The sequence below is a fragment of the Mixophyes fleayi genome, chromosome 8, assembly GCF_038048845.1.
Source record: "Mixophyes fleayi isolate aMixFle1 chromosome 8, aMixFle1.hap1, whole genome shotgun sequence".
Taxonomy (NCBI): Eukaryota; Metazoa; Chordata; class Amphibia; order Anura; family Limnodynastidae; genus Mixophyes; species Mixophyes fleayi.
The window spans coordinates 73,260,998-73,285,955 of record NC_134409.1 but is presented as its reverse complement, the minus strand read 5'-3'; the positions used below and the strand labels follow the sequence as shown (position 1 = coordinate 73,285,955).

General features: G+C 41.6%; 1 protein-coding gene across 1 annotated transcript in view; it reads left to right on the top strand.

Moving 5' to 3' along the window:
- The window catches only part of PDE4DIP (phosphodiesterase 4D interacting protein), a 309,241-nt gene that overhangs the window by 73,912 nt on the left and 210,371 nt on the right, over positions 1-24,958 (top strand). Inside the window, exons 4-5 of the mRNA XM_075182734.1 lie at positions 15,933-16,099; positions 16,849-17,008. Of these exons, the coding sequence (XP_075038835.1) occupies positions 15,933-16,099; positions 16,849-17,008 (327 nt within the window). The remainder of the gene's footprint in view (positions 1-15,932; positions 16,100-16,848; positions 17,009-24,958) is intronic.

The window sequence follows — 24,958 nt, the reverse complement described above, 5'->3', positions numbered from 1 at the left end:
GGTTGCCAGCCATTGTTCTATTATATAGAACAACACACTGTTGCTATCTGAGGTAGGCAAGAAGCTTTCCAGGGAAACTTTACCCCTATTCCTGTTTGCATTGAACTAGTGCACCACATGGACCCTCCAGTACTCCAGGAAATAGGTAAGCCCAAAATGCCACCAAAATAAATTATTAGCTAATCTCAGAAAGCTACCGGAGTGACCGGAAAAGGACACCAAGAAGATTGAAAAGTCACCTTATACACCCTCAGGTTGTTTCTTTTCCAGTTTCTACTCAGCTAATTAAAGAAGTTATAAAGGCTGCCATGGAATATAAAAAGGAAAAACACAATTTCATGGACAATATAATTAACTGAATGTAGACTTACTGTAACAAAATTACTATAATGAGAACAAAAGCAAGTAGAACATGTGGCTGCATCAATACACCAGAGGTGTACTGTGAGGGGCAAAAATAGTGTGCTTGGTACAGTTGGTTGTGGGATGATTTAATTAGTATTGTAATTATTTATTAAATGCTTTGTACAATGACGTATCCATTTTCATTTACATTTACACTCTAGCAGTGCAATATAATCCACAATTACTCATGTCTCACCAAGGTATATGACACAGTTCACCATCTTTCTCCACTTAGATACTGTGACAGGATGGACCACCTATGCCACCCTGTCTGTTGTGTTGGGGACTGGCTGGACTTGCCTTGCCACTGTCCCCTTTCTTTATCCCAAATTGTGTCCCTCCTGTCGCAGTAGGAGGATCCTGCTGCCACCACTAGGCTCCTACACTGGCATCTAGAACTGGTTCCTTCTGGGTAATTTTCCTTGCTGGTGTATCCCTTCACTGGGCAACTGGGCTGGTACCCCTGACCACTTCCTTTAGATCAGGGTTGCTGTGGATGGTTCCCGCGGGCCTATCACACTGGCCAGCTGCAAGGTAACAGGCAAAGCATTGGTACTAGAATGCTGGGTCCCAGCCTCAAAACAGCCAGAAAATGGATTAGATTGGTGTAATCTGTAGGTCACAAGAAATACAGCACGGGTAAGTAATCGTCAAAGCAGGAACTTGAAGCAGTGATGTTTATTAGCTTGAGTAGTCCTAATAAGGCGCAGTTACATACACCAGTTTGTGGTGTTAGCAGTCTTTCAAGAAGTTACATATGGTATGATACATTTCAGTGTAAAACAGGGCTCTTTAAAAACAATTTTTAACACTAGGTTGGCAGGAGGTAATCTGGCCTCCTGCCCCTTTAACCAATCCAGACTGATTAATGAAGCCTGCACATAAATCATCCTGGAGGGGTTTAACACCTTTTTAGATTGCTACTAATGGTGCCACTATGTCTGAGGTTTTATATTGAATGTTTACCATCAGGATAAAATATTTCTTTAATCTTGCTTTGAACTCAATTTAAATTTGCACAATTCACATTCATCTGTGATCACTTGCACAGGGAGACTACCAGCAAGTATAATTATAACCTCCTGTCTTTTAGGCTTAACAGATGTTTTGGTCACTGAGCGATGAAAAGGTCTAATTAACATTAGATTAACTGTCTCTAGACAGTTGCAAAACCCAAACATGACATACTGTCCCAGAAGTATATACAGTCAAGTCCATAAATATTGGGACAGCAACACAATTCTCATATTTTGGGGTCTATACACCATCACAATGGATTTGAAATGAAACAAATAAGATGTGCTTTAACTTTCCGGTTTAATTTGAGGGAATTTACTTCCAAATCAGGTGAACAGTGTAGGAATTACAACAGTTTTTATATATGCCTCCCACTTTTTAAGGGACCAAAAGTAATGGGACAAACTAAACAATCCTACATCAAACTTTCACTTTTTAATACTTTGTTGCAAATCCTTTGCAGTCAATTACAGCCTGAAGTCTGGAACGCATAGACATCACCAGACGCTGGGTTTCATCCCTGGTAATGCTCTGCCAGGCCTCCACTGCAAATGTCTTCAGTTCCTGCTTGTTCTTGGGGCATTTTCCCTTCAGTTTTGTCTTCATCAAGGGAAATGCATGCTCAATCGGATTCAGGTCAGGTGATTGACTTGGCCATTGCATAACATTCCACTTTTTAGCCTTAAAAAACTCTTTGGTTGCTTTTGCAGTATGCTTCGGGTCATTGTCCATCTGCACTGTGAAGAACCGTCCAATGAGTTCTGAAGCATTTGACTGAATCTGAGCAGATAATATTGTCCGAAACACTTCAGAATTCATCCTGCTGCTTTTGTCAACAGTCACATCATCAATAAATACAAGGGAACCAGTTCCATTGGCAGCCATACATGCTAACGCCATGACACTACCACCACCATGCTTCACTGATGAGGTGGTATGTTTTGGATCATGAGCAGTTTCTTTCCTTCTTCTCTTCCCATCACTCTGGTACAAGTTGATCTTTGTCTCATCTGTCCATAGGATGTTGTTCCAGAACTGTAATGGCTTTTTTAGATGTTGTTTGCCAAACTCTAATCTGGTCTTCCTGTTTTTGTGGCTCACATATGGTTTACATTTTGTGGTGAACCGCCTATATTCACTTTTGTGAAGTCTTCTCTTGATTGTTGACTTTGACACATATACACCTACCTCCTGGAGAGTGTTCTTGATTTGGCCAACTGTTCTGCAGGGGTTTTTCTTCGCCAAGGAAAAAATTCTTCTGTCATCCACCACAGTTGTTTTCCGTGGTCTTCCGGGTCTTTTGGTGTTGCTGAGATATCCGGTGCTTTCTTTCTTTTTAAGAATGTTCCAAACAGTTGATTTGGCCACACCTAATGTTTTTGCTATCTCTCTGATGGGTTTGTTTTGATTTTTCAGCCTAATGATGGCTTGCTTCACTGATAGTGACAGCTCTTTGGATCTCATATTGAGAGTCGACTGCAACAGATTCCAAATGCAAATATCACACCTAGAATCAACTCCATACCTTTTACCTGCTTAATTGATGATGAAATATTGAGGGAATAGCCCACACATGTCCATGAAATAGCTTTTGATTCGATTGTCCCATTACTTTTGGTCCCTTAAAAAGTGGGAGGCACATATAGAAACCGTTGCAATTCCTACACAGTTCACCTGAATTGGATTTAAATACCCTCAAATTTAAGCTGAAAGTCTGCAGTTAAAGCACATTATGTTAGTTTCATTTCAAATCCATTGTGGTGGTGTGTAGAGCCCAAAATATGAGAATTGTGTTGATGTCCCAATATTTATGAACTTGACTGTATATTTCCAACAAAAGGCATACCAATATAAAAGGATAATTACACTTGCACTGATATACAGAGGTGCATTACACTCCTAATTAAAACAAATATCTTCAATAAGTTATTTCTACGTTATCCAGCCACAATGAAGTTATTTATAAGTAGAGATGCTCAGGCTTGGTTCCCCGAGAACCGAGCACACCCAAACTTCGCAGGTCCGAGTAGTACTTTAGCGCACCCTCGTAATTGAAAACGAAGCAAAACGTCATTGTTATGTTGTCGGATCTCACACGTTTTTTATTCTATAAGTACCGCCCTTCATGGCGATCCAGCGCCACTTCACAGAGGGACACAGAAGGGGTAACATGGGTTTTGGCAGTCTCTAGTGCAGTTGAGCAGCGTAGCTAGAAAAGAAAGAGGAGGGATAGCAGTGTTCTTCAAAGTCTCCAGTATCATTCAGGAGTGCTCCATTGCTCTATTGTTGTCATTGCTGAAATATAAATAATAGGGCTGGCAGTCTTGGTCTAAATCTGCAGTCACATTGTATGATGTTATATAGCTCACACACAAACAGGAGAGCTCCATTGCTCCATTGCTAATTGTCATTGCTGAAATAGAAATAATAGGGCTGGCAGTGTTGTTCTTAATCTGCAGTCACATTGTACTGTGTTATCAAAATGGATTCACAGCAGTACACGGAAGAACAGGAACACCAAGCAGCTGCTGGCACCAGTCATGATGATAGCAATCCCTCCACGTAATCTGCTAAAGCCTATGTTAAAGTCCATAGTGAGGAAAACACAAATGTAAAAAAATACCTTTTACCTTGGTAAAGAAAATAAGACCTGTAATCCAGGCAAAGTTATTTGCAGAAAAAAATAAAATTGCCAACATGCCATTTTACTCACGAAGTGGCAAGGAAAGAATGAGGCCTTTGCCTTTCTCTATGTATGCTAGCTACTTCTGCAACTGTCACTGAGGCATCTTTTTGTAAGGTCAGTCATTACCAAGAAAGACATTCTCATTCTGACTCAAAAAGTGGTCCCCAAATACTTTTACGTGTATAAGCCAAGCCGGAAGAAAACAGTAAGGCATTAGAGGAAAATGTATGTTCAGATTCAGAAATGACACAAATCCCTGAGGAGAGTCTATCCACGAGTGCTATGTGTAAGCCTGACCTTTCTGATAGTGTACCCATAAAGAAGGCCCCTTTCAGCATTTCTGCAAATGTGTGCATGAACAACCCAAGTGTAGCCGGTGATACACCAATTGAGGATGCCACTTTGGAATTGAAACAGGATGGGGGGGATATTTGTGTAGCTGACAATGAGGATGTTGATGAGGATGATGTTGTTTGTGTAAGTCCTGCACCAGTGGAAGCAGTTCTTGCACATGATAAGAAGAAGGCCATTGTCATGTCTGGGCATAAGATCAATAAATCCACCTCTTATGTGTAGAATTATTTTTACCCAAATCCTGACAACAGTTGTCTAGCCATTTGTAGCATTTGTAAAGCCACAGTCAGTCGAGGTAGGGACCTTAACCATCTAGGAACCTCATCCATGTTACGCCATTTGAACAAGTTCATGGCAATCTGTTGGGAAAATCGGAAACTTATGCTAAAAAATAACAAACATTCCACCATCAGCTAGGTCCCTTCTCTCAGCTAGATGCCAACACCTGCAATCTACACCCACAACACTGTCCTTATCAATATCCTCAGTAGCGATCAGAGTTAGTCCTGCATCCAAGTTGCTAAGGCTAACACACACGCTCCACCTGTCTCTACTGTGCCACTGGCTAAAGAGCTCACGCTCCACCTGTCTCTACTGTGCCACTGGCTAAAGAGCTTACGCTTCATCTGTCTCCATTGTGCCGCTGGCTAAAGAACTCACACTTCATTTGTCTCCACTGTGCCACTAGCTGTAGAGCTTACGCCTTATCTGTCTCCACTGTGCCGCTGGCTAAAGAGCTCACACTCCACCTGTTTTCATTGTGCCGCTGGCTAAAGAGCTTACGCTCCACCTGTCTCTACTGTCCCTCTGGCCAAGGAGCTTACGCTTCATCTGTCTCCACTATGTTGCTGGCTTAAGAGCTTACGCTCCATCTGACTCCACTGTTCCGTTGGCTACAGGCCTTGTGTTCCAGCTTCCCTGCAGCATCTTATTTTACTTACTCCCCTAAAGGATCTCAGCTGACACTCCTGCTAAGGGCCATGACCTGAGGATGGACGCAACTAAGTCCAAACCACCTTGCGGTGGTCCCTGGTGAAAACCATCCGTTCGTTAGACTCCGCACCTTGCTAGGAGTAGTGCCAAGTTGGACAGATCTAAAAATTCAGTTTACCAACCCGTGACAGTCGGACTTGTAGATCAAGTACTTTATTCGCTTCACCAGGATCCAAGAGTTATCAAAATATTGAAATCAGATCACTACATTTTGGTGACTGCGCTTGATCTTAGGTTTAAGAGCTATGTCTTCTCTTTGTTTCCAACTGACCCAGATCTCAAGAGATGCAAGGAGCTCCTGGTGAGCAAGATGACAGCTCAAGTGTTACATGTCTCCTCCTTCAGCTTCTCAGTCACCTGCTGCTAGGAAAAACTTAGCTTTCCGAAGAGACCCAGGGATGATGCAGATGACTCAGCACAACATTTTTGACATCTGGGGTAAATGTATCAAGATGCAATTTCTCTGGAGAGTTGAAACTAACAGATGTATGAACCTGATATTTCATGCAAAATCACCAGAGTTGTGTCTCTGTCAAAAGTGCTATTTCCAAAATCGATAGAGATCAAAATCCCGACTGTTTGCTAGTCTGACTATGCAAGTCAAATGTATGAAGCTGCGATTAAGCAAACTCTCCTGAGTTTGCTTTAAAAATCGCTACATACAAGACGCTGCATTCTAGCATCATGATTAGTAAACACATTATTGTTACACTGTTCTGTCTATACAGTCGGAGCTCCGGTAGCTGTCAAATGTTTAAAGATAAATAAAAGTTAAATAAAATAAAAAAAAAGTGGGGTGAGCACTAGGGTTAAGGACGGGGGGGCCCCACGCTTTTTTTTTTTCAACTTTTATCTATTTTTACACATTTGACAGCTGACGGGACCTCTGGCTCTATAGACAGGGCAGTGTAACAGTGATGTGTTTTCTAATCTCGCAGCTAGATAAGGACAACACAGGATAGTTAGCTAAACACAGGAGTGTTTAACATTGCATCAAATCGCCAGACATGACCAGCGATTTTGAAGATCAGGGTAAAAATCGCAGCTTGATACATTTGATGGGCAGCACGGTGGCTAAGTGGTTAGCGCTTCTTCCTTACAGCAGTGGGGTCATGAGTTCAATTCCCGAGTATCTTTGAGGAGTTTGTATGCTCTCCTCGTGTTTGTGTGGGTTTCCTCCAGGTGCTCTGGTTTCCTCCCACACTCCAAAAACATACTGGTAGGTCAATTGGCTGCTAACAAAATTGACCCTAGTCTGTGTGTCCGTCTGTCTGTGTGTGTTATTGATTTTAGATTATAAGCCCCAATGGGGCAGGGACTGATGTGAGTGAGTTCTCTGTACAGCGCTGCGGAATTAGTGGCGCTATATAAATAAATGGTGATGATGATGATTTGATAACTTTTGGACTAAAAGTAATGTAAGCATGGATGTCTAAATAGACATGTATATATGTATTACTCAAACCTTCCATTTTGCTGCTCTTTCATCAAAGTGTTGTAATCTGCACTTTACGTCAAAGGTACCTAACTATTAGAGATGGTCACTGACCCCCGTGTTTTGGTTTTGGATTCGGGTTTGGATCTGGATTACCGTCGTGTTTTGGTTTTGGTTTTGGTTTTGCAAAACCGCCATTGCGTGTTTTGGTTTTGGTTTTGTTTGGTTTTGTTTTGCTATTTTGTTGGAAAATCAATGTTTTTGGGCCTAAAATAACCCAATTTAGTGCTCCAACTGTTTTTTTATAGATAAGTAATCTAATTGTAGAGGTAATAAATCATTCAAAAAACAGTTTAATTCCTGGTAGGTAGGCCTTCATTTATTCTACACACAAAACAGATTGTCTTCCTCTCCATCTATGCATATTGGCAATGCAGCCATCGTCTTTAGATGTATATTACACCCTACACTTATAGTTCAATATGTAAAGAAATGGAAAAAGGCAGTTTGCTTTCTGTCTCTATAGGCCCCCCTCCACTTGTTTAAAAAAACAAAAAAATCAGCCGTTATAGACTGTACAATATTAATTGAAATGGACAAAGCCAGTTTGGTTTCTGGGTCTCTAGGCCCCCCTCCACTTGTCGAAAAAACAATAAAATTCAGCCGTTATAGACTGTACAATATTAATTGAAATGGACAAAGCCATTTTCATTTCTGGCTCTCTAGGCCCCCTTCCACTTGTTGAAAATACAAAAAAATTCAGCCGTTATAGACTGTACAATATTATTTGAAATGGACAAAGCCAGTTTGGTTTCTGTCTCTCTAGGCCCCCTTCACTTGTCGAAAAGGCAAAAAAATCCAGCCGTTATAGACTGTACAATATTAATTGAAATGGACAAAGCCAATTTGGTTTCTGGCTCTCTAGGCCCCCCTCCACTTGTTGAAAATACAAAAAAATTCAGCCGTTATAGACTGTACAATATTATTTGAAATGGACAAAGCCAGTTTGGTTTCTGTCTCTCTAGGCCCCCTTCACTTGTCGAAAAGGCAAAAAAATTCAGCCGTTATAGACTGTACAATATTAATTGAAATGGACAAAGCCAATTTGGTTTCTGGCTCTCTAGGCCCCCCTCCACTTGTCAAAAATACAAAAAAATTCAGCCATTATAGACTGTACAATATTAAAAGAAATGGACAAAGCCAGTTTGGGGTCACTCTGTCTATGACACCCTACCCTTAAGGAGAAATTGCCCAAACAGCAGCCTTTCAAGACAGTACATGATATGGAAATGCCACAAGTCCCTTTCCTCTTTGGGGTAGATTGCACCCTACACTTACATAGAAAGTTTTAAAAAGATGTTATCGTCATCATCTTCAGCTTCATCCTCACCCTCATCAGTGTGTATGTCATAATCACAGACTATCAATTCATCGCCGCTTGAATCCGCCATTAAAGAACAGTCAGTGCTTGGATGTCTTGGATGGTGAAGGCCTTCCTCGTGGAAGATGTAGTTCATTTTTATAAACATAATTTTCTCCACATTTTTGGGAAGTAACCTTCTACGGCGATCACTGACTAAGTTCCCTGTTGTGCTGAACACTCGTTCAGAGTACACACTGGAGGGTGGGCAGCTTAAGTATTGCAAAGCAAGTTTGTACATGGGTTTCCAAATGGCCTGCTTTTCTTCGCAGTAAGGAAAGGGACTGTCTGACATTTCCATATCAACTACCTCTTGAAAGTAATCCTCCACCATGCTTTGCATGTTTATACTCGTATTGGATGGAGTTATGGGCAAAGTGACACATTTTTTTTGAAAAATCCTTCAAACCAGCCCAGGGGGTAAATGTATCAATATGCGGGTTCTTCAACACCCGCGTGTTCAGCCTATTCTGCAATTAAATTTCAAGCGGCGCTGCATTGTAAAGGGTTAACTTCCCTTTACAATGCAGTGCCGCTTGAAATTTAATCATGGAAGAGGCTGAACACGCGGGTGTTGAAGAACCCGCATATTGATACATTTACCCCCAGATGTTAAATTGTTCTGGTCTGCTCCCTGCATCTTCCCTGCTTCTTTTTGGGAAATTTTATTTTTTCCGAGCAGCAGCAGCTTGAGAAAGTGAAGGAGGACACGTCTTCAAGCCGAGGCCCAGTTCAGCGGCCAACTTGCTGAGCAATAGCTCCTTGCAAAAGTTCACATCTCGCTCATTTACAAGTAAAGGCTCAATGTAAGTTTTAAACCTTTGATCAAGCACAGTGGCCAAAACGTAATGATCCGAGTTCAAGATCTTAATAACTCGAGGATCATTGTGAAGCGAATTTGGTACTTGATCGACAAGGCCAACATACTTTGCTGAATTGCTTGCTTCTAGCTCCTCCTTCATTTTCTCAAGCTGCTTTTCCAATAGGAATGACTTGGCTCGAACTAGCAGAGTCTGCACTCACCTCACACGTCACAACTTCAAATGGTTACAGCACCTTGCATAGCACTGAAAGGATTCCCCACTGTGCAAGAGTGAAATACATCCCCCCTCCTTTCCCAATGTCATGGCTTGTGCAATATGCTTGGATGGCTTTGTGCTGTTCCTCCATCCTCTGAAGCATGTACATGGTGGAATTCCACCTAGTTAAAACCTCTTGCTTAAGTTGGTGGCAGGGCAAGTTAAACTGCTCTTGGAGCTGCTGTAATCTCCTACATGCTGTGGCTGAATGCCTGAAATGGCCTGAAATTTTACGGGCCACCAACACATTCCCTGTTTTGCTCACACCATCAACTTGGTGGTGCAGAGCTTCCTACGAAATAACCGTGAGGTGCAGGAGAAGCATCTCCTGCACCTCACGGTTATTTCGTAGGAAGCTCTGCACCACCAAGTTGATGGTGTGAGCAAAACAGGGAATGTGTTGGAAATTACCCAGCTGTAATGCTCGCACTATATTGTTGGCTTCATCAGAAATGACATACCCTGGGGAGAGTCCAAGTGGTATAAGCCTTGCATCAATCACATCTCTCAGTTTGCGTAACAAATTGTCAGCTGTATGCCTGTTAGTGAAGCCGGTGATACAAAGAGTGGCCTGCCTGTGACAAATGTTACGTAGTGGTGTACATGCTGCTGCTGTTCTTGCTGGTGAAGGTGAATGACCAACCCAGTGGGCTGTCACAGTCATATAGTCTTTGGTTTGGCCACTTCCACTTGTCCACATATCTGTGGTTAAGTGGACAGTGGGCAGAATGGCATTTTTCAGCGCAATCTCTACATTTTTACACACTTTTTGGTATAGTTGTGGTATTGCTTTACGGGAGAAATGGTGTCGTGATGGAATTCTGTAACGCGGACACAAAACCTCAATTAACTGTGAAAAACCAGCTGTGTTTATTGTGGAGATTGGGCGCAGATCTAACACTAACATTGCAGCCATGGCGTCTGTGATTCGCTTGGCGACTGGGTGACTGCTGTCATATTTGCTTCCCCTCGCAAATGATTGTTTCACAGTTAATTGCTGAAATGTAGGACTGCTCATTTTCTTGACCTGCCTCTGGGATGACGATTCACCCCCAGTAACAGCAACAGCAGCAGCAGTGGGACTAACGCTTTCTTCAGAGGAATCAATAATAGTGCAGGAGTCATCCAGCCTTAAGTGGGATGCCGGGCTAACTCTGAGCGCTACTGAGGATATTGATGAGGATGGTGTGGTGGGTGTATTTTGTAACCATCGGGATGTCGGTGAGAGGAGGGTCTTAGCGGATGATGGAGTGCTTGTAATTTTTTGGGAAGAACTTTCAGCTTTTCCCAACACTTTGCCATGAACTCTCGTTAAATGGCGTAACATAGACGAGGTTCCAAGATGGTTAAGGTCCCTCCCTCGACTGACTGTGGCTTGACATACACTACAAATGGCTATACAATTGTTGTCTGGATTTGGGTAGAAATAATTTTACACATAAGAAGTGGATTTTTTTGTTTTATGCCCAGACATGACAATGGCCTTTTTCTTGTCACGTGCCAGAACTGCTGCCACTGGTGCAGGACTTACACAAACAACCTCATCCTCATCAACATCCTCATTAGCGCCCTCGTCGCCTACACAAATCTCCCCCTCATCCTCTTCTAATTCCAAAGTGGCATCCTCAATTTGTGTATCACCGGCTACACTCGGGCTATTAAGGCACACATCAGCAGACTGCTCACGATTAGACATCCCACTGTTGGATGGACTCTCCACAGGGATTGGTGTCATTTGTGAATCAGAGCAAACATTATGCCTCTAATGCAACAAATGCAATCTCTTTCTTAGTCTGTTTAGGAAATTTTGACTGACAGCTTTGTCTATTAAACAGTTTCACTGATGTACTGACATGCATTGCTAAAGTTTGCTGTATAAATAGGATGTAAGCTCTCATGAGCAGGGCCCTCTTTCCTTGTGTGCTTCTTCTACTGTTCTTTCACCCTCTGTACCTCTTCGCTAGCCCTGTTTTCCCTGTTTTCTTAAGCTTTGGCCTTCTTCTCACTGATTTCTACCATCCCTTTCACTATCTGTCCCATATATAATCTGGTTTGCTTTACACTGTCACCTGTGTTTGTATATATTTTTGTATCATGTTGTATCTTGGTCCTGTTTTCTGTATATGTAATTTACGGCACTGCAGACCCTTTGTGGCGCCTTATAAGTCAAAGATAATAATAATAAATAATACTCTAAGTAGATTTTTCTGTTTACAAAGCTTTTACACATCTTGCAATACCTCTTAGGTATATTGCAGTAAATAATTTTATATGTAACTTACTTCGTACAAATTGCTCCTGTTTGTTTTGTTTTGTTTGTTTGTTTTTAATTGTCATTGATATTTGTCCTTCAAACCTATTTTCACTTAAACAGTTACTGCAGTAGGTGTGATTACAAATTATTCTAATACACAGGGCCTCATTTACAAAGTGCACACAGGGCCTGATTCGTTAAGTTATTTAAATGCCTATACATACCGTATATTGTGTAAAATTCATAAAAACCATATGTCAGAGAATATATCAACATCGAATTCATCTTCGAGCACAAAGGATCCTTACTAGCGGTGGTATTCACTTTAGCGGCACTTATAATGCCGACATAGTTTAGAACGACCAGAAAATCATGAAGACTATAACTGCGACAAACTGAAAATACCCACTTACGTTATCATAGACAGGCAGTATATTCGACAGTTGAAATTACCTACAGATGTAAACAGCAACTTTCCCGAATATGTACAGTGACAAATCACGTCACTACTAATGGTCAGACTGAAAACTGTGCTTTTAGAGTGGCAATGCTTGGACCCACCGCCTTATAGTCTTCGTGATTTGTTGGTCGTTGTAAACTGTGTCGGTATTATAAGTGTTGTAAAATCATACCACACCTCTAACTACAGCCTACAATTTCATGAGTGGAACTGGGAAGGGAAAGGACAAATGCAAATAGTCAATGTGCAGTGGGCGTGCCAGTATTTAGCACATGCAGCAGCGTCTGATTCAGGATTATGCAATCCCAAAGGTACATGTGTTTCAGTCATATTACTTGCCCCAGCTACAGGTCTCTGCCAATGACTAATGATGATGGTTGCGTATGAATGCTAGAACATGTGTTTGCAGTCAGGAACAACTGTAAAGATGCATTTTATGCACAGTGGACATTCATAACATCTACTAAATGTATTATGAGAGAAAAAAAAAGAAAAAATAACCCTTTGTTTATTTTTAAATATTTTGTTAATAATAACTAGAGGTAACATTAAGTGAAGCAGAGCCGGATTAACAATGGGCCTGATGGGGCTGCAACTCCTGGCCTCAGAAATAAGCCCAGTCCAGACAGGATCACAATTTTTTTTTTTGTTCTTCTCATTTTTTTTTTGTGATGGCACCCTATGTAGGAGGGGGGGGGGGGGGTGGTGGCGGTGAATGGGGTTTTATAGTAATGTGGTCTGCCTGCTGTCGGCTTCCCTTCGGTCCCGTTGTTGGACAGCAACTGGCAGCCAATCGCGAGGTTATGTGTTGCTCAGTGGGGTGGGGGATGCGCCTACAGACATTTTGTGTGACTCATGCTGTGTGACAGACTCCCAGACTGAGGTCGTCAGCAGTCAGCACAATAGGTGGGAACAATTCATTTTTAACAGTGAAATGTTACAAACGGGATATCTGACATATGTGACAACAGGGGATATGTGACAATAGGGGATATGTGATATATGTGAGAATGGGATATGTGACAACAGGGATATATGAGAACATACCCAACAGGGATGTGTGACAACAGGGGATTTGTGACAACAGGCTCAACAGGGGATATGTGACAACAAGGGAATATGTGACAACAGGAAAATGTGAAAATATAATGTGTGTGTGAATGGCCCATATGTATTAGCATAGCGATCAGTTCCTTTTCACACGCACACATCACCAGGAGCACGTGCGAGGTCATTTCTGGGTCCCATATTAAAACAGGAGCAGCTATTACTGTTTGTTCCATGCATACACTTGGACCTGCACTGTTTGCTCCATGAGAGGCACTACTGTGAAGCAAAGCCCTGCAGCAATGGAATCAGAGCACGCCAACAAAGAGCTGAAAGACATTCATCCTACATAAGCCCTGAATTGAAGTGTATTATTTGTTAGAGCAGAGTGCACCTAGATCCAGTGTTGGACTGGGACATGAAGGGTCCACTGGGGAATGTCATGGTAGAGGCCCACCAGAGGGGGTGTGGCAGAGGGCATGGTCTGCCCACTGAGGACATGTCTAGTGCCATATTGTAGCATATAAGAATGCAGTGTATGCAAAAAGTGCACAGTCTGGGCCCCAGCCGCTAGGTCTGTAGAAAGCGGAACAGTCACCCAAAATAAGGACTGTCCCACCAGAATCAGAACAGTTGAAACCTATCCTGCTCTCTCCTACCTGTTCTTTCAGCTTTCACTTCCTGGTGTCTTAGTTGCTTTTCTCGATCCTGGAATGTTGGGCTCCTGTTTGGGGAAAAAAGGATAGGTACAAGAAATATGAAAGACGAGCCGTGAGTGAACACTCTAGCCCCCTCTTCCCAACCAGCCCAGATGTTAAATCAGTAGCAACACACGGCCACACACTAATACATTTCTCATATACAGGGCCACACTAATGTGGATTATTATAACATTGTCAGCAAAATCTCTGGGACAAGAAGAAATTGTACGGAAGATAAAACAAAACAATGGAACTATAAGAACGGTGAGCAGACTTCATAAAGCCATTAACTAGTTAAAGTCCTAAAATTAAAATATGATCAAACGTTAATCGTTTCATTTTCACATGGGACCAATTCCAAGGGAAACAAATAGAGTTCACTTTCTTAAGACTTAATTAAATTATAAGTATTTTGGAGAAATGAATAGTTGAACATATGCAAGAAGTGATCCTAATGTGGCAATATGATGGACTTTGTAGTCACATTTTTACACCTCCCACTATGCATATTTCCAGTCAGACCGGCAAATAGTCAGACAAATAAACACAAATGCACAAAGAGAAAGTCTCCGCATGTCTGCACTATCATAGAAAAACAAATCACAAAAACTGATAAACAGCGTTTTGTTTTAATGTATAACTTAACACTAATACTTGAAAAATATTTTTACTGTTAAGTTAATAGAAATTTACCAACATTTTTTTTATGTGAAAGTACACAATCCCTTTCACCATAAAATCAAGGTTGTGGTGCATACTGCAGAAGTTACTGTCCTTAATTTACAAGGATTTTAAAGATTTGTTCCTGGAAATGTATTGGTCCTGCATATAACCCTGTTTTTTAAGTCAGAAGTATGATCCCTCTTTTTCTGTATACTGAGTGCATGGACACACACTAATACATTTCTCATGCACACTAATACAATTCTCATAAACACTGACTCACACCCCTTCTCTCATACACAGATTTGTCATACACACTGACTCACACTCTGATACACACAAACTGACTCACATTCAATGTCATACACACTGACGCACACTAATACATTTCTCATACACACTGACACACATTTTCTCTCTGATACACACAGTCATACACACAGTCATATAAACTCCCATAAACTTACCTTTTCCTGCAGTGCTGTCTCCAGCTTCCTCAATGGCAGTTTTGGTAGGGGGCGTGTCTGTGCTCTGATTGGCTGACACAGGCACTCAGCTAATCAGAGCACAGCAGAGACAATGAGGAGTCCCTGCATGAGCAGAAAACTCCTCTGCATTACCAAGCAGCACAGGCTGCTCCTTTTCTTAGCACAGAAATGCTGCCAACCTGCTACCTACATGCTTTCACTTCTAAAAGGGCAGCCGATAACAAGGAGGGAGGGGCTATATATAACCAAAACTCACGAGATCTTCCTCTGTGGGGGCCCTGGTGATTGCATTCCAGCCATCGGGCAGTGGGGCCCACCAGAGATCTCCCCGGGACTCTGCTGGGCCAGTCTGATGCTGCCTAGACCCATATTCATCAACAGATGTATCTTTACTAGAGATGAGGGGTTCGGATTTTGGAGAAATCCGACAGATGCAAATTTTTAGATTCCGATTTGAACCGAGTTGTGACTAGATTTTTCATGCTAAATTCGCATCTGAAAATGAGGCAAAATATAATTTCTGGTCAAATGACAGATCTCGTGAGCTTTGGATCGATAACTTCTATAAATAGCCTTCCCCCTTGTCCTTGTCTGTCATTTTAAAAGTGAAAGCATGTGGATAGAATTTTGGCTGCACTTCTGTGCTAAGAAAATCGTTTGTAGAGGGGTAGACAGGGTGAAAGAGGCTGTGTATATTGCAATAGCTGTGAATTTACTGCAGTTTATTTAGAGATCAGTCTGCTAGAATTGTGTGCTGACCAATTGGTTGTCAGAGAGTCAAAGCATATAAGCACCAATTACCTATTACTATAATGTCTGTGTTTAAAGTTAAACCTTTTTATGTACTCTGATCCTTATTCCATCTAAAATATTAAATACAGAACCCACTTTAATTCATTTTATTGTATTCATCTTTGTTTGTAATTTTAGGAGGTCAGACTCACTATGAACGAAGCAGATCGTATGTCTGCTTTGGCTGAAGCAGAAAAGAAAAATTGCCTACAGCTGAAAAAAACAATTGATGAATTTAATGTAGATATGACAGAAGCAAGACTGCTGCAGAAGAATTATTGTACTGCATTAGCAGAAAAGGACAGGTAAATCTCAAGCTTTTATACCTAGCAATTTTTAATGATATGAGATGAAAGCTTGTAAACAAATACCAGGCTGTGGCAGGAGAACATCTTATACCCTGCCTTATGAAATATTTATTATATTTTATTTTATATTATCAGAAATTAGTATTATATATTATAAGCTACAACATGTGTTATCGTTGTTTAACCACACAAAGAAAGAGTGGGAATTATCAGAAATTATAGGTATTCCCCGTTTATGCAAGATTATACCCTACAATGATTAAGGTATATGTAGAAATGAGCAGATACAATCAGTAATAGGTGGATATATAGAGCTATGAACTATTGTAGTGTAGTCCCGATCAGCAAGCCGATTCATGTGTACACACTACATGTTTTACAAGATTTACCTTCGGATCTGTGCTCTGCATCAGTCCTAACCATCTGCTGAAAAGATCATGACTCTGTAAACTTTATGAAGATCTGCCTACACTGCTGGTCGTGAGTGCATAAACACTTCAAAATTTGCCCGACATCGTTCCATCTTTTATAGAGATTTTTAGTCCATGATGTGCTTTGGAATGATAAAACATGATCGGTGGAGCGTACACACTAATGCGATATCGGACCTAACAGTCATTTATTGTGTGCTTGGCACGATAATCGGGTGAAAAACCTGTAGTGTGTACCCAGTCTTATTTTTCCTGTACTTTAGTGTCTATTGAAGTGTACTCTGTTAATACAAATTGTATGTTATCTGCTTATAGGATGATCCAACAGATGACACAGTTACTTGACAATAAGGACTCTCTTATAAATCAATTGTCAGAAAAGAACCACAGTCTGGTGAACCATCAAATCAAAGACCTTGAAAAGGTTGTGCATAACTTGAAAACTGTCTTGGAGCAAAAGGACAATGACATTCAGGTAGGGAAACAATTTACTAAGACTACATGGGAATGAAGTTGCACAGTATATGCTCATGTACACAGCAATTCTGGCAGTCAATTAGATGGAAGTTGTTCATAGGTGTTTCATGACAACTCAGCAGCTGTTTACAAAAGTGCTCAAGTAATAATGGAAAATCAGGTTTTATTGGAAATTATGTATAGAGTGTCTAGAATTGGTTTGTATTTTAGAAATATTTAATAAGAAAAATATTATGAGAAAAATTTACAAAAGAGAAAAACAAGCATGCATATTAAAAACAATTGATTAAAACTCAGATAAAAGAGCAGCATAGGCATAACTCGAATGTCCAACATGTGAGCTGTATTAATACTAATAAATAAAGAGTATTTATACCACACAGTCCCATACAGACTCCGTTACAAACACTGCACGTCTCTGCTTCAAATCGTAAGAGGATCAGAATTACAGTTGGAGCACAGCAAACAAGTTAAGTGCTTATAATGGACTTAAATCCCTTGTAGAAAGCCTGAAACTGAATCCAATAAAAAATAAAGTAAAAAAATGACAATGACAAAGAATCACATGGTATATAAGTCTCAAAGAGAGAGATTAACGGCAAATGGCCACTTTACTTTCTCACAGCTCTTTCACATGTTGTGGATAATATTATTATAAGATTAAATTCCTGATCAGTAGAATCTTCAATACATGTCAGCAAAAATCTCCCATAATGTTTATCACCTAATGCAGGCTTGGCAAACCTGTGGCTCTCCAGGTGTTGGGAAACTAGAAGTCCCAACATGCTTTGCCAGCAGATAGGCTGCTGATAGCTGGCAAGGTATGCTGGGATTTATAGTGTCACAACACCTGGAGAGCCACAGGTTCGCCAGGCCTGATAATGTGTTTCATCTCAGAAAATACACTTCTTCAGAGGTGTTAATTGCTACAAATGTTATGGTATCTAATATATAAAAGCCTAGCGGCGTGTGTTTAGTGTGTGTGTGTGTGTGTGTGTGTGTGTGTGTAAAAAACTACCGGATGACAGAGTGCTCAAGCTGCAGCGCCACCTGCTGGGCAGAGTTATATACTACACTGACCTACTAAATTCTTAGCATTATCTAATATATAAAAGCCTAGCGGCGTGTGTTAGTGTGTGTGTGTGTGTGTGTGGAAAAAACTATTTTCTCAGAAAGGGCTCATCCAATTGACCTGAAATTTGGTATACTGACATTATATGACAAAAAAATTATAATAGCGAAGTCAGTTAACTTCCATCATCCCCCCTTCCCCCCGTGGGAGGGGTAGTAAAGGCTAAATTTATGAGTTGAGGGCTCAAACTCATTTTCGTGAGGTAATTTTACCTCATGAACACACATGCTGTGTTAGTGTGTGTGTGTGTGTGTGTGAAATAAACTACCGGGTGACAGAGTGCTCAAGCTGCAGCGCCACCTGCTGGGCAGAGTTATATACTACACTGACCTACTAAATTCTTAGCATTATCTAATATATAAAAGCCTAGCGGCGTGTGTGTGTGTGGCGATGAAGATGACAAGAACCTTTTTAACACCTTAAGTAGCTTGATTTGACTAGAATGCATGAGTATCATGCACGGGTTAACTTGTATCCTATAATGTTGTAACAATCCTGACCAGGTTTTGTTACTTTCCCTGTCTGCTCTGTTTTTCTGTGCATCACATGACTCATCCTCAGGGCGTGGTCACTTTACCTGCTCTATATAAACTCAGGACTGACATCTGCTCACTGTCAGTGCAACTTGTTGCTAGCCTGATTCCTTGGACTCCTGTGTATCCTGTGTCTTCCTGTGTATGAGTTTCAGTTCTCTACCTAGTGCTGGAGCACTTCTACTGGGATTTCCCAGCTGCAAGTATCATCTTGTGCATATTACCAAGACTTTGTTTTCTCTCTATTTGTGCCTCTACTGATTCACAGCCTGCTGCAAGTCTGTTCATGTGCATATAACAAGACTGTTATTGTGTTTATCCTTGTCACGCCCCGCCGTGGCTATTGGACACCTGCATATTATCATCTGTGCTGTGAATAGACTGCTATTGTGTTTACCACCTTGTCACGCTCCGCCGTGGCTATTGGACACTTGCATATTATCATCTGTGCTGTGAATAGACTGCTATTGTGTTTACCACCTTGTCACGCTCCGCCATGGCTAATTGACATCTGCATATCATCATCTGCATATATATATATATATATATATATATATATATATATATATATATATATATATGTGTTTTTCATTGAAGTATTAAAGAACTACATTGTGTCTTGCCTCCTTATTCTGAACCTAGTAGACTCAGCATCTGGTCGTGTACAGGCCTGCTCTGACTATCAGACCTGTAACTACCAGCACCGTAACAAATGTCTATGCATTCATGATCAAAATTTAGGCTAATTTACTAACCTAAAAAACAAGGTCTAACTATCTAAAAATATTGTGAAAATAAAAATACATTAAGTTCAATTGTCTCACTGAGGCCCTTTGGATGCACAATAAGCTTGCACAATAAGCTTGGACATGCAGAAGCCCTCCCTGAGACAGTCTCCTTAACAGGTTTTCTCCCTTGCTGTAGTACAAATATGTTCCACCATTGATAATTTCAACACCAAGGGCTAGATTTACTAAGCTGCGGGTTTGAAAAAGTGGGGATGTTGCCTATAGCAACCAATCAGATTCTAGCTTTCATTTATTTAGTACCTTCTACAAAATGACAGCTAGAATCTGATTGGTTGCTATAGGCAACATCCCCACTTTTTCAAACCCGCAGCTTAGTAAATCTAGCCCCAAGTGACTTTTCACCATGAGACACTGTGCAAAATGATTTGAAACACTGTGGCCTGATGCAGAGCTGCACACAAAATTAGTGTAATTTAAGTCATACTTACCTACTTTTGCAAAGTTCTTTACAGAAGATGGACGTGACTTAAGGGCGGGAGGGAGCGGGACGCGGTGATTCACGTCATTTGGCCCCGCCCCCGGGCCAAATTGACGTGATTCACATAATTTTGGGAAGACAGTAGCGTGATGCCGGAGACTTGCCAGGTCTCCCGGGAGTCCGTGAGACCGACCCGAATTTTGGGAGTCTCCCGGACATTCCGGGAGAGTTGGCAAGTATGATTTAAGTATAAAAATTAGTATGCAAAAATGGAATATCTACTCCTACATGCAAGTGGACATGTACCAAATTGGCATTGTGTATTTAATAACTGATCTGTGTACCTTAAATGGCAGACTTTAAGTATAGTTATTAGTTGGGGAATGTCCTAACTTAGATGTTAAAATGTGCATAATTAGTAGCGATGTTAAGCATAGTGTTACAAATAGGATAATATAACATTGTATTTGCATCAGCCTTATGTCCTAATACAATTATTCAGCCAGGTCTTATTGTGTGGTGAACAGCCTGGCTATTGTTTGCACAGTATGCAGAACAACTGGAGCTCCTGCTAGTCCTGATAGCAACTGTATAAAGCTGGGTACACACTACAGTGTTTTCAGCAGATTATCCGTCAATCAGACGATAAACACATTAGTGTGTACACTGCTACTGTGAACAATTATCCTACCAAAGTCCATCCTATCCTTGAACAAGATTTTTAAACTGGACTAAAAATCTTGTTCATAGATGGAACGACGTTGTTGCAATCCTACAGTGTCCACACACGCACGACCGATTGCCCAACAGACTGCCGATAGTTCTTCCAACAGCGACTCCTTCCTCGGCGTGTATATGTAAATTTATGATGTTACCTTTATGTCTGTCACGTGGTACACTGTCAAAACATAAATCAAATGGGAATAGTGTTCTATCAATGGAGAAGCAATAATAAACCTGTTTCACATGCTCCATATGTCATTTATGTGTTTCTGTACGCAAGTGTATACAACATGCATTGTTAGCACATGTGAAAGTACATATTGTCTTTAAACTATCGGTTTTATCACTAAAGAAATTTTCCCTAAACCTCTGTGTATTTTTTTTTTTTTCATATCATCGCAGATTAGGAATACATAGATAGATAGTTAGTTAGTTAGATAGATAGATATAGATATGTCTACATTTATAATTGAACTTGTTATGCCCATTAATATGTCTTTGAGTGTTTATATGTCTAAACATAATGACACAGTATGTGTATTGATATTAGCAGGTGCGGGCTGGGAGAGGGATGGTCGGGGGGCACACAGATGGCCGCATCATAATACAGGGGATGCGGCCGCGTCATTGATGATGCGGCTGCATCCCCTGTCATGTGATGCGGCCGCCTGTGCGCTGACACAGCCGCATCTAATGACATCGGATGCAGCCGCGGGGGGAGAAATTGTTTTTTTGCATCCGGGGGGCGGCCGGCCGGCCTACCCCCCGGCCCTAATAGGCGTCTAACCCAGCGGCCCGGGGGGGCGCTGCCCCCCGGGCCAGCCCGCCACTGGATATTAGAGATGGGCAGGCTCGGTTCCCCGATATCCGAACCCGCCCGAACTTTCTATCCGAGTGCTCGGCTCGGCTCGGTACTCTGGCGCCAATTCAGGATCGAAATTGAGGCAAAACGTCATTATGACATCGTCGGATCTCGAAGCTCGGTTCTTGCGATATTTAAAATCCATAAATACCCACCTACACAGCAATCCATTGCCATTTGACAGAGGGAGAGAGCAGGGTTAGGTCGCAGGCAGCATTAGAGCAGGGGGAGAGCAATTATTCTATACATTATTCTTGCAATTATTCTTGAAATTCTTCTAGCAATTCTTCTAGCAATTGTTATAGCAGGAAGAGAGGAGGATAGAGGAGGCATTTTTGCAAACATTACCAACCGTTTGGGGTGTCATATTCCCTCCTCCAGAAACTATTTTCTGGCTACAGAAAGTGTTATCTAGCAGCACTATCTATTGAATATTTTGCACTACAAGTGCTTTGGGGTGCCCCATATTCCCCAGTGTGAAACCACAATTTTTCTGGTGTTAAAAGTAGCGCTCAGAGTTAGCCCTGCATCCCAATTAGTGAGGCTGGATGACTCCTGCACTATAATTGATTCCTCTGAAGAAAGCGTTAGTCCCACTGCTGCTGCTGTTGCTGCTGCTGGGGGTGAATCTTCCTCCCATAAGAAGGCCAAGAAAAAGAGCAGTCCTACATTACAACAATTAACTGTGAAACAATCATTTGCTAGGGGAAGCAAATATGAGAGCAGTCACCCAGTCGCCAAGCGAATCACAGACGCTATGGCTACTATGTTAGTGTTAGATCTGCGTCCAATATCCACAATAAATGTAGCTGGTTTTCACAGTTAATTCATGTTTTGTGTCCGCGTTACAAAATTCCATCGCGACACCATTTTTCCCGTAAAGCTATTCCACAACTATACCAAAAAGTGTGTAAAAATGTAGTGATTGCGCTGAAAAATGCCATTCTGCCCACTGTCCACTTAACCACAGATATGTGGACAAGTGGAAGTGGGCAAACCAAAGACTATATGACTGTGATAGCCCACTGGGTTGGTCATTCGCCTTCACCAGCAAGAACAGCAGCAGCATGTACACCACTATGTAACATTTGTCACAGGCAGGCCACTCTTTGTATCACCGGCTTCACTAACAGGCATACAGCTGACAATTTGTTACGCAAACTGAGAGATGTGATTGATGCATGGCTTATACCACTTGGACTTTCCCCAGGATGTCATTTCTAATAACGCCAACAATATAGTGCGAGCATTACAGCTGGGTGAATTCCATCACATTACCTGTTTTGCTCACAACATCAACTTGGTGGTGCAGAGCTTCCTAAGAAATAACCGTGAGGTTCAGGAGATGCTTTTGGTGGCCCGTAAATTTTCAGGCCATTTCAGGCATTCTTCCACAGTATGTAGGAGATTGCAGCAGCTCCAAGAACAGTTTAACTTGCCCTGCCACTAACTTAAGCAAGAGGTGTTAACAGGGTGGATTTCCACCCTGTACATGCTTCAGAGGATGGAGGAACAGCGCAAAGCCATCCACGCGTATTGCACAAGCCATGACATTGGGAAAGGAGGGGGATGTATTTCATTCTTGTACAGTGGGGAATCCTTTCTGTGCTGTGCAAGGTGCTGAAACCATTTGAAGTTGTGAAGTGAGTGCAGACTCTGCTGGCTTGAGCCAAGTCATTCCCTTAATTAGACTATTGGAAAAGCAGCTTGAGAAACTGAAGGAGGAGATGAAAGCAAGCAATTCCGCAAAGTATGTTGGCCCTGTAGATCAAGTACTTAATTCGCTTCACAATGATCCTCGAGTTATTAAAATCTTGAAATTGGATCTCTACGTTTTGGCCACGGTGCTTGATCCAAAGTTTAAGACCTACATTGAGTCTTTGCTTCAAAATGAGTGAGATGTGAAACTTTGCAAGGAGCTATTGGTCAGAAAGTTGTCTGCTGAACTGGGCCTTGGCTTGACGACGTCTGCTCCTTCAGTTTCTCAGGCAGCTGCTGCTCGTAAAAAACTAAATTTTCCAAAGCGAAGCAGGGAAGACGCAGGGGGCAGACCAGAACAGTTTGACATCTGGTCTGGTTTGAAAGATTTTTAAAAAAAATGTGTGACCTTGCCCATAACTCCATCCAATCCGAGTATTAACATGCAAAGGATGGTGGAGGATTATTTTCAAGAGGTAATTGATATGGAAATGTCAGACATTCCCTTTCCTAACTGAGAAGAAAAACAGGCCATTTGGAAACCCATGTACAAACTTGCTTTGCAATACCTAAGCTGCTCACCCTCCAGTGTGTACTCTGAAAGAGTGTTCAGCCCAGCCAGGAAGCTAGTCAGTGATCGACGTAGGAGGTTACGTCCAAAAAATGTGGAGAAAATGATGTTCATAAAAATGAACTACAGCTTCCACGAGGAGGGCCTTCACCATCAAAGACATCTAAGCACTGACAATTCTCTAATGACGGATTCAAGCTGAGATGAATTGATAGTCTGTGATGATGATGTACACACTGATGAGGGTGAGGATGATGCTGAAGATGATGACGATACCATGTTTTTAAAACTTTCTATATAAGTGTAGGGTGTAATCTACCCCCAAATAGGAAAGGGACTTTGTGCAATTTTATATCACGTACAGTCTTGAAAGGCTGTTGTTTTGTCAATTTCCCGATAAGGGTAGGGTGTCATACACAGACAGACACCAAACTGCCTTTTGTCAATTTCTATATATATTCTACAGTCTATACTGGCTGAATTTGTTCTATTTAACTACTATTAAAGTATTTGTATCGTTTTCAAATAAGCATTGCCCAAGCAATTATATTGTGTTTCTAATGCACAAAGTGATTTATTTTAGCAGATGTAACAAGTTAACAATTCAATACATGATTGTAATATAATACAGTACAGTACAGCCAACACCAAAAGATAAATACATACCGCTGCAATCGCTGCGTTTCCACGGGTCCCAGTGAACAGTATATCTGTTTAGATAACTGTGGTCAGAGTAGACTGAACACTACATGAGAGCTACTGCTTATATGCAAACAGAGATTGTAACAGATTCTGGATACTATATTACTAATCTTGATTAGCACTGGCTTACCTGAGGTGCGGAGTCTAACGATCTCCCCGGTGTTCACCAAGAACCGCCGCAAGGCGGGGTGGTCTTCGCTGCCAGGAGTCGCAGGTCGCGGTCCCCAGGTTCGCCTCAAGATGTAGTACAGCGGAGTGAAGCGGTGGTAGCGGAGTCAAACAAGCCGGTTCGGTACACAGGAATGGAGTCAGGCAGAATCAGAAGGCAACTCGGAGTCAACAAGCCAGGTTCGGTACACGGGTCACAAGAATAGGAGAATGGTCAGCAAGCCGGGTCGGTACACAGGGATAGGAGAGCCAGGGAAGTCAAACAGGCAGAGATCAACACACAGGAAGACACAGGAAACTGGAAGACACTGCAATCCATGAAGAGCAGGAGC